General features: G+C 41.1%; 1 protein-coding gene across 1 annotated transcript in view; it reads left to right on the forward strand.

Annotated features, from left to right (window-relative positions):
• Positions 1–446: 446 nt before the first annotated feature.
• CPM (carboxypeptidase M) overlaps positions 447–10,191 on the forward strand; it is a 14,175-nt gene continuing 4,430 nt past the window's right edge. Inside the window, exons 1-2 of the mRNA XM_009574650.1 lie at positions 447–545; positions 8,769–8,941. Coding sequence (XP_009572945.1) covers positions 531–545; positions 8,769–8,941 — 188 coding nt within the window. The 5' untranslated portion in view covers positions 447–530. The remainder of the gene's footprint in view (positions 546–8,768; positions 8,942–10,191) is intronic.

Below are 10,191 nucleotides of genomic sequence, written 5' to 3' on the forward strand. Positions count from 1 at the left end.
TCTGTATGTACTTCAGAAAACTCTTAGCATGATTTAATATTTTTTTGGGAAGAGTGTCTTATATTTTAAATACTCTTTAGTTGCTTGGTGACTTTGCTTGACAAGATTTTGCTTGCTAAACTTGATTTGAAAAATGTTCATTACAAAAAAAACCCCAACCTATTTTCTAGCACTGGTTAATGGTTTTGAAATTGCAGAGTTCACTACACTACATCAGAAGGCAAAACATATTTATTCCTATAACTAATTTAGCAAGTACTCATAGAATAAAAAAACCACAGTCTACTTTGATATGCTATATATAGGACTGACTGGGCAGCACTGAAATATAAGAATTTGTATGGTGGTCTTAATGACCAACTTTTTTCTTTTTTTTTTTTTTCTCTAAGGTTTGTATGATTTTACACTTGTTTAAAAAAAATGTCTTTTCCCCTTCCCCTCTTAAAGGTAGAGACCTGTGGGTTCTTGTTCTGGGAAGGTTTCCAACCCATCATAAGATTGGCATTCCAGAGTTCAAGTATGTTGCTAATATGCATGGGGATGAGGTATGTTTCAACTTTTGCAATGTCATTTATACCAAATACACTTACCAGAGGTTTAGAGTGAACTTCTCTCAGGTGTGTGCTACTTATTATTAAGGTATATCATACTTCAAAGAAGACCTAGTATGTGTGTATTTCTTGAGGAATTTAAAGAGTAAAGTTCCCTTGTTTTGGTAGAAGGGCTTTAGGACACCTTACATCACGGTGAAGAATCCTACAGTCCTACACCTCAGACCTCTCTTAAGCAGAGAGCTTTGTCTTCACCATGTGAATAAACCCACAGGCTTTAACTTTCCTGGCAACGAGTCAGATGCTTGTATGTTTGCTCGTATGTTGTTATTGCCTAGGCATGAAGTATGACTGATAGAACTCTTCAAATACATCCTAAGATTGAATAATAATTCCTGTGGAGCACCGAATGGCCCATTTTAGAAAGAAAATTTCTTTTGGGAGTCTTAAGCTAGGAATACCTAGATTCACCTGAGATAACACAGTGAATACAAAACAAAAAGCAATTTCAGGCTTAACTTGCTGTGGAAAGAATGCCCACTCATTAATTGTAAAGGGGATAATGGTGATTATGAGCCTTCCTGGTGTAGTACATGAATCTGGAACAGAAAGACTCAAAGCTTCACTCTTCCCTATAATCTTTTCTTGCTTTCTATTTCCCTTATTCTTTAGCTTTACCTGTTTTAATTAGTCATGTTCAGGAAAAGTGTAAACTACACAATATATTCCTATGCAGTCTTTAATGTGAAAGGTAAATAATTCAACAGAGAAATGGCAAAATTTATATTTTTATACATACATACATATATACATACATATATATGTATGCTGGACTGTGAATTCCCAAAACTAAGAAAAATAGATGTAGTAGGAAGTGTATCCTATGTAAAGCATTACATATCACAAGCTATTGTTATTACCAATACTGTGTGTGAGCACCTGCACACCTACAGGCACTTGTGATATTATGTGCCAAGAATTTTCCCCAAGTTAGGCTGGTTTTACCTTGTTTTGACAGTGGCTATGCTCAAAGTGCTGCTAGGAGTCTGACTGGTTTGGTATTTAACTCTGTGTGGGAGGAAGCTGATTCATGGTTTCAAATGTGTTACTGGATGCCCAGGACAGGGTTTACAACTCCTAAAACCTTGTGCATGGCAGCAGGGAAGTCCAGGGTGCCTAGGAACTGAGGCTCCATGTGACAATCCCTGCAGACTGCTGGAGGAAATTGCAAACCTATGGCTACAGATGACCCAGCTTTGGTGGGAAAGAGATGGAGGGCAGGATATGATCTCGTCCAGAATGGCCTGGGTCTCAAATCCAATATTGCTGGACTGCAGAAGGCCACTCCTCCTATTGAAACCTCCACAATGAAGCACTCCTGCCATTAATCACTGCCCAGCTGGATATGCATGAGGAACTTTGACCATGGAGACACATGCTGTTTGCATATCCATGGGGTCAGGAATTGCTGGAGATCAGGCAACCTGGATCACTGCCTAGGATCTAAATTTTTATATTGACTCTGTGAGGAAATGAGGCAAGACTTTTTTAAGTACCTGGCACTGTGTCTGAGTTTGTCTGAGTAGGGTTGATCCTTGAGCTGCCTGGGTACCACATAGCACTAAGTGCCATGCTACATTCTAACTTGTTCATTAGACCAAGCATGCACCTAGAGAAGATTCTGGAAATAGAGCTATTACTCCTTTTCAGGCCCTCATGATGATCTTTGCCTTATGTTTTTTCATGTATGGATACAATGCACAATTCGTGTTTGTTTTTCCTATCTGACCATAAATGTATTTCATATGGCAGGAAATGAATTCCTCATATAGAGAAGCATTGGAGAATTTGAATATTTTCTTTCCCATAATCTAAGATTCTGCTGGACTAGTCACTGGGGAAAGATTCAACTACCCCTATGATATATTAAGCAGATAAGTTTTGCACTAACTGTATGACAAGATTCAACTTGTATTCCACACTCTAAAATATGGCTTCATTGATCTAGTTAGGTCTTTTGTGCTTCAGTGATGCTTTCCATAAATGGTATGAAGTGAGAAAAGTTCTGTTCTCAAGTATTTGTTTGGTGATGCTGCTCTTCTAAACTGTCATGATCACACAAATGACATTTTTCTTTTTTGGCTCAGCTAGCCGACTGCTCCTAGAACCTAAATGTTGGGGGGGGGGGCAGGGCCGGAATGGCATGTGTGCAGGTTGTTCACACGTGCTGCTGGAAGAGAACCTAGGTTATTTGGAGAGCTGCCCAACAGGGAAGCTCTAATAAAATAATGTGAGTACACAATACTAGGAAGAAAGTATTCTTTTCAGAACTGGAAAGATTTTTAAGTAGGTTAATTTTTCTTAATACTGTAAGACATAACCAGCCAAGGTTTAAATGATTTTATTTTGTGATCACTGTTGCCAAATAGAGTGAACTTTTGTCCCAGATCCCCAGAGATGCAACAAAAGACTTCTCCCATTCTTTCTGTGCCTGTATGAATGCCATTTTTAGCAGTACTTTTTGTTTAACCCGAGCCAGATTAAAACTGATAATTAGAGGTAGTTCAATCACTTGCAGCTATGTGAGACTTTAACCAAAATGGCACTAGTAGACTGCACAAAATGCACAAGCCTGTGGAATGTTAATAAAGTCTGCGCTGAGGAAGATGAGGGAGAGGTTTCCTGCTGTTCTGGGGCAGCTCTCATTCTGAATTAGGCAGCAGCCTCTCTTGTCCCAGGCTTGTGGTCTTACTTGAAAGGTCTTCTCTTCCTCCATGTGTACACTCACACGTTCCTCTCTGGGATAAAACTCGTTCCACTTAACATCGACCACAACTAAACCCCCAAACACTCCTAAGTCATAAATGGAGCAGAACTATCACCTTTTGACGAGCTGTACCAGTGACTTGAGTCCAATCTACACAACTGAATCATAGGATCTAATTAGAAGGCTGTTCCTAAACCATGTATATCACAACAGGAAAACTCCTTAAGGGAAAGCATGTCTGAACAAAAACTTGTGCGTTTCTGCTTGTCCCCTTTAATGTATTAAGTATATGGCTTCCTTTAACTTTCTGCAGCTATAGTGTTACTGGACCGTCACAAGATAAACTTTTTCCCAGGATGGTAATGCTGATACTAACCCTTTTCTCCTAAATCATCCACTTCTGATCACTTTCTTTTCTTAGTGTAATAACATTTTGCCTCTCTCATTAAGTGAAGCTGAGCCTATACTGATAGGCCTGAGCTAGCCTACATGAAAGGATGTGTTTATCTTGTTGGCTTATCTTGTATTTAAGTTAAAGCAACTAGACCCTATTTTCCGTGTCATCTTAGACATAGTCATAGTCACAGAGGGTTTCCTGAGATATGGTGACTTACTAGGTGTTGGGTGACTGAGGACTGGGGTAGATTTATTAGTGATCAATATAATTGGGGCTTAAAAACAACCAACAAACTAATGAGTCTTGTGTAGAATTTTACTCTCATTTCCAAAAAAAATGAATGGAAGCTGCATTTACACTACCAAAATGCCACTATAAAAAAAAAGGCTTTTTTATTACTAGGTTGGGCAAAAAGAGTTGTGTCCACATACTGTACAATGTGCTATAAGGAATTTTCAGCACATATTCCTATGTCCTTTGTACTGTGCAATATAGTATGGAAGTGGTGTGGCAGGGAAACAAATATGTGCTCTAGAAAAGAGAATTAAAAAAAAAAATATTTCTTGCATAGTGAACTATTTTCCACCTGGCTTCAGTATCAGCTGATGTGATGCAGTATCAGCTGATGTGATGTAAAGAAGGTCAGAAGCACCAGAGATTTCAAAATTCAAAGCAAACAAATCTATTTGCTAACCTCAGACTTTAAAAAAAGCTGGATGCTACTGAGATCTCTTTCAACACAGGGCTGGTGCCTCGCCCCAGTTGCCTTTTTCCTTATCTTTACTCCCACTCTTTTGAGTGGGAAAAGAAAAAGTGATCCATTTCTCAGCCAGGTGAAGCCTATGCTGAGAAGCCTGAAGCCTGTGGAATTTGTCCAGGTGGTAACATCTTATGCCAGTTACTAGTTCAAAAGCAGGCTTTATGTTGCCATTTCCTTCAGTGATAAACCAAGGAACTGCAATTCCCTGTCATGTTTCCATAGTGATTACTGCTATAGAAATAAATGGATATGTGCCAAACTGTATTTGCACAGTTGCTTTAACAACGATGTATTTTAGTAAAAGAGGACTAACACAGGGGGGTGTGTCGCAGCTGTGCATAATAATTAGAGCTGTACAAGTGTTAAAAAAGAACATCTTGTAAGTGTGGCATTTAAGTAGTAAACCAGGATGAGCTATTGTGTTCTCTGCTGTAACTCTGCTTCCTTAAGCAGGATTGTGCCTGGTATGCTGCGTTAGGTCTGTAGAGCAGTCAGGGCTGGAGCAAGGAGACTGGCAAGACCATGTTGCTCTGAAACAGGTCCTACCTGATGGTTTGGATCTTTCTTTCAACATAGTTCAACTTAAAAACCAGGCCACATTTAAGGAAAGAATTTTAATCACAAAAATGGGTAGTCTATCCACCCATAGTCCCCTGGTATTAGGTCTCTATCATGTGGTAACAAAAGCGTTTTAAAAATAGGGGTGCTGCAGTGAAGTGTTACAGTGCAGGTGCAATTGGAGCTAACCTTAATCTTTTAACTGGTTGCTGCGAGGGCTTCTTGAGTAAGCCCTTCAGTAGCTGAGCAGGGTGCTGACCCAGCCATGCCAGAAGCAATAGTCAGCAAGTTTAAGGGGTATGTCTACAGAAATGGCAGTCACACCCTTTTCTACAGTGTTGATCCATGCCCTGACACATGCATGCTTCTTCCTTCAGGACTTCCCCTGAGGATCACTGTAAGCATGGGGCACACAAAGAAACTGACAGCTGAAAGTGCACAGAGAAACTTAACGTCTGAGTCCCTAGAGGGTGGAGAAAGGGTTTTCCTTTTGCTTTTGTGTCACCCCTCATCTGAGCTACAGCAAAACAATGTACCTGGGCATCGCCCTTGGGATACTGCAATTAAAACCAAATATTCATCATGTCTTTTCAAAGACCCAGAGCACATAAAGGCTGTCCCTTGCTCTCTACATCTTCATATTAGACTAGAGGCAGGTTAAGGTGTCTGTCCTTGACTTTACTGTCCACAACCTACCTCCACTCTGTCTAGCTCCTTTATTTGAAGCTTGAAAGTAAAAATAAATGTCTTGTAACTTTTCTCCACAAGTACAGCTGACCTCTCTAGTAATAGGGTAAAGCCTGGCTGGGCAGGAGATGCCTTCCAAGGGCTTGATCAAAACTTGAGCTATGCTTTTCCAGAAACAAAAGCTTTCCCTTTTCCTCCCCTAAAACACCTCCAGATGTGCTTTCTCAAGAAATGCAGGGTACTCTGGACCAAAATAAAACCATCCCTCTGTCACTCCACCAAAACAGAGTGGTAATAAACACACTCTTCCCCCACTGGGGAATGATCAAAGTACCAACCCTCTGTGATAGAGATTACCTGAATTGTTTAAAGTACTAAGTACTCAAGTACAGCGATAGCTATACAAGGAATCCTATAAAATAGGGTTAGTTTTTAAAATACTGTATATGTAAGTAAGTCTGGGTTTAACTCTTAAGTGCAAAGAATGTCATCTATGAAAAACTGGTCATCTTCCATTCTTTATAAACATTGTCCTTTTACACCACCTTCTCTTGTTGCTTTTCTTTATCTTTTTTTCCCCTTCCTGTTCCTGATCCTCTACCCTTTCTTTTCTGGATGTCTTTTTGTCAGGCACTGAAGAGAAGTACGGTAGGAGCAGAGGCACTTTCCCAGAAAGCAGTCCAGTCTTGTCTGTAGTTTAGCTATCTCTGTGGTAGGGCTGTTCTTGTTGCTTCTGAGTCTGCTAGCTTTCTCTCATGCCCAGGGCCATGATTTGGCTGACTTCTCTCCCCTCCTTTCTTCCCCTCTGCTCCGTATGCTTCCCAAGATGTCTATCACCCAGAGCTGGAACTGAGCTGTCTGTACAAGACAAGTTCTGTTGCATCCCTTCTTAAATTTCACAGAGTAAATTTATCAAACCTGCAGAGCAGTCTGCTTTCATGTACTTAGGTGCTGTTTTGAAAGTGGCTGGCAATGGAGGAAATCAGGTACCTTTCCCCCCCTTGTCAAAGCCCATCTGCTGTAGCGTCTAGAAAAAGAACCACTTAGTTATTGGACAGTAAATGCATTTGTGTAACACAGCTTCCCCTAGCAGACTACTGGATGGTGGCTTGCAGGAGACCACCAGGAGCTGACAGGCAAGGGTTAGAAAACTTGGGAATAAATCTGCTGGGGGCAGGGTGGGAAGAGATCCTTCTCCCCCTTGTCAAAGCCCATCTGCTGTAGCGTCTAGAAAAAGAACCACTTAGTTATTGGACAGTAAATGCATTTGTGTAACACAGCTTCCCCTAGCAGACTACTGGATGGTGGCTTGCAGGAGACCACCAGGAGCTGACAGGCAAGGGTTAGAAAACTTGGGAATAAATCTGCTGGGGGCAGGGTGGGAAGAGATCCTTCTCTTTCCCATGCTCAAGTACCAACTCGGAGTCCATGGCTGCCTTCAAGTATGACACTTAAAATGATGTGATCTGCAGCTTAGCGGCATCATGTTTGGCACTACATTGTTTGTTTGTTTTTCTCCTGCAATAAACAGCAATTGCTGGCTAACTGGCAAGATATGTTTGCTCCCAACCTGAACAGCAGTTATACCCAGCCCTCCTTGCCCCATCATGTACCTACCCAGCTCCTGCAGGCAGAGCTCCTGCTGGATGGTGTCTATGTTCCTATTTACCTCAACACCCAGAGCAGGATTTGCCACTTAAAATGCACCAATGTGAAAATTTAACAAGATATTAGCGCAGCAAATAGCTGCTCCTTTTTCCGAGCCTGATTTCACCTACCTTTTACATTAGCCTGTACCAGTCTGAAAGCAAGAATATGTTTATCTGTGACTCCATGTTCCTCGCTTCAGAAAAAAAAAAATTTCTTTGCAGTATTTCCACTTTAGTGATGCAAGACTCATTCTAAAAGATACTGAGGCATTGTAGCACTGAACTGGAGCCTGCAGTGATTCACCAGGCTTTGTTCTTGGAGATAAAGTAGAGATAAATTATCTCCAGAGCACATCTAGTTGCAAGTCTTGATTTGTTCCCATCCCAACTGGGGTTTAGGAACCCTACAGTGCCCTTGAGGCATGGGTCACAGTGCTATAGAAAGTCCTCCTGGAAAGTATGGTCCAGTGAACGCTGTACTAGTGGTTTCTGGGGTAGCATAGGATTGTTCTTAACTCACTGGAGCTGGAACTTGCCACTGTTTTTGCCTGAAATCTGACAGAGTAGACCAAAAGGAGATATCCTGCCAGCTTTCATGACCTATACAAACTTAAATGAACAAAAATATGTATTTAGGTTTTTCTCTGCCACTGCCTTTCCTTGATCCGAAGTCTGCATTCAAATGTCTTTCCGTCTCTTTTTCTAAGGATTTATATATACCTGTTTGGTTCCCCAGTGCCTGTGTTTGTGGCATTAAAATAAAGCAATGTAACAGAGAATATAACAGAAGTGTCTATGGGACCTCTCTTGATCCTGCATTAAAGTTGACTTCCCATAAAAGGGTATCAATGAGAAAAAATCCTGCTCTGTAGCACCCTGGAAAACATGGAAGGTGTCTCCTTCCTTTCTTCTGAACCATCACTGCCAAGTGGCGATGCACAGCACTGACGCTTACGTGCAGGGCCCAGGGTCCCTCGGGCATCATCACAGAGCTGACTCTGCAGTGCAACTGAGATAATGCAGTGGTGCGTTTCCAAGCCCATGTGATCTTTAACAGGCAGTCTATGCAGTTATAGCTTTTGATAAGGCTATGCTTTATCCATGCAGGATTTAAGCAGTGCAGCTGACAGAGTTTCCCATTACAGAAAAAGCTCTGGTTCATCTGCGTTTAAAACCCTTGCAAAAACCCTCCAGTGACTCCTTTCATCTATTAAATTACCTTAAGTATATTTAGGGGAGAGCATAAAACAAAACAGTGTTGACCAGAATGCTCCTGTATGCCTTTTATGTCTGTGTAATCCAGAAAGGAAAACCTGTAAGTGCAAGGTGGTGGGTATTTTTTTTTTCTTCTTCTTCTTCCATAGCAGACTTAAAATAAAATCTATGCTTCTTTATACAGACTGTTGGGAGAGAAATCCTGCTCCATTTGATAGACTTCCTGGTGACCAGCTATCGACGTGACCCAATTATTACCCGGTTACTCAATAATACCCGGATTCATATCATGCCAACAATGAATCCTGATGGATTTGAAGCTACAAAAGTGCCTGATTGTTATTACACACAAGGAAGGTAAGGATGGCTTAGGAGGGTGGGAGTAGGTAAAGGAAATGGGTGGGGAGTAATAATCGGAGAGAGCCAAGAGACTGAATCATACTTGGGGGAGAGGATAGGCTAGAGGATATGTTAGGGCTAATTTTGGCCGGTGCTCTTCTGAAGACGCACTGTTACGGCATAGAGTTTTTGGAAGACTGAGTCAGACTGGTGTTTATATGTGATGCGGCTAGAGAAAATTGGTCAGAATGGTGTAATGACCTAACCTTTTAGGCAGGAGACCCAGATTGGGAATAGAAGCACAATAACCTATTTAGACCTTTAGGGTGCTACAAAAAAAGAAGGAAAACTCCACCCACAGGGATCTATTTCAATTGAAGAACTCTATAACCCTTCTTAATGAGAAAAAGGTGTGTCTAAGCTTGTTGAATGGACTTCTAGAAATGTGTTTAAAGATCACGTTGAATGCAGATCTGGTAAGAGGGAGGAGTTACGCAAGCAGAGCGAGCTGTGCTAGTAGCAGTGCTAGGAAAAAACTGACGCAGAAGAAAACGTAACCTAGCATTGCATCCTGTGCTACTTTTGCATTCTTTAATGTGACTATTGCAGAGAGCAAAAAGGGGAGGAAAAGTTTTAACAAGCTAGAAGAGGGAAGAAGAAGAGGGAGTGAGAGAATGGGAAGAAATGCCAAAGGGACAATGTTGGCATGTGCAGAAAAAGCAAATTCATGAGCTAGAAGTTCTCTTGGATCACTGGCCATGGCAACGTCGGAAGCAAGTGAAAAGGTAGTTTAGGTAGTTTAGTTCTCCAGGTGACTGGTATAGGCCCACCTTTTTATTAGGAAAGAAACTTACTCCTCAGCAAATAGATAGGACTTTTATGGAGGGTGGGATATTTAATCCCCTCACTGTCAAATAGAGTTTAACTAACTGAGTTTGAAAATTAATATAGCTGACACTAAATACCCTCTCTACTCTTTGTACTGACCTGTCTGAGTGAAAAAGGAAGAATGCATTTGCACAGGCTGGACCTTCAGGAACAGGGGGAAAAGAAACACATCCTGTGTTTGAGTCAAATTTTTTGCTCTGTGTCCAGAGTGACAGCAGTACAAGGGACACAGCCATCCAGTAGTTACCTTGATCTTCTATACAAGCATGAAAAACACATACAGAAGGACAACAGCCTCCTTATCTGGCTTAGATTTTTCTAATTCATATATGTGTAGGTGTGTATATGCTATATGCATGTTAAATATTATTCACTCTTTC

The sequence above is a fragment of the Fulmarus glacialis genome, unplaced genomic scaffold (genome assembly GCF_000690835.1).
Source record: "Fulmarus glacialis isolate BGI_N327 unplaced genomic scaffold, ASM69083v1 scaffold7583, whole genome shotgun sequence".
Taxonomy (NCBI): Eukaryota; Metazoa; Chordata; class Aves; order Procellariiformes; family Procellariidae; genus Fulmarus; species Fulmarus glacialis.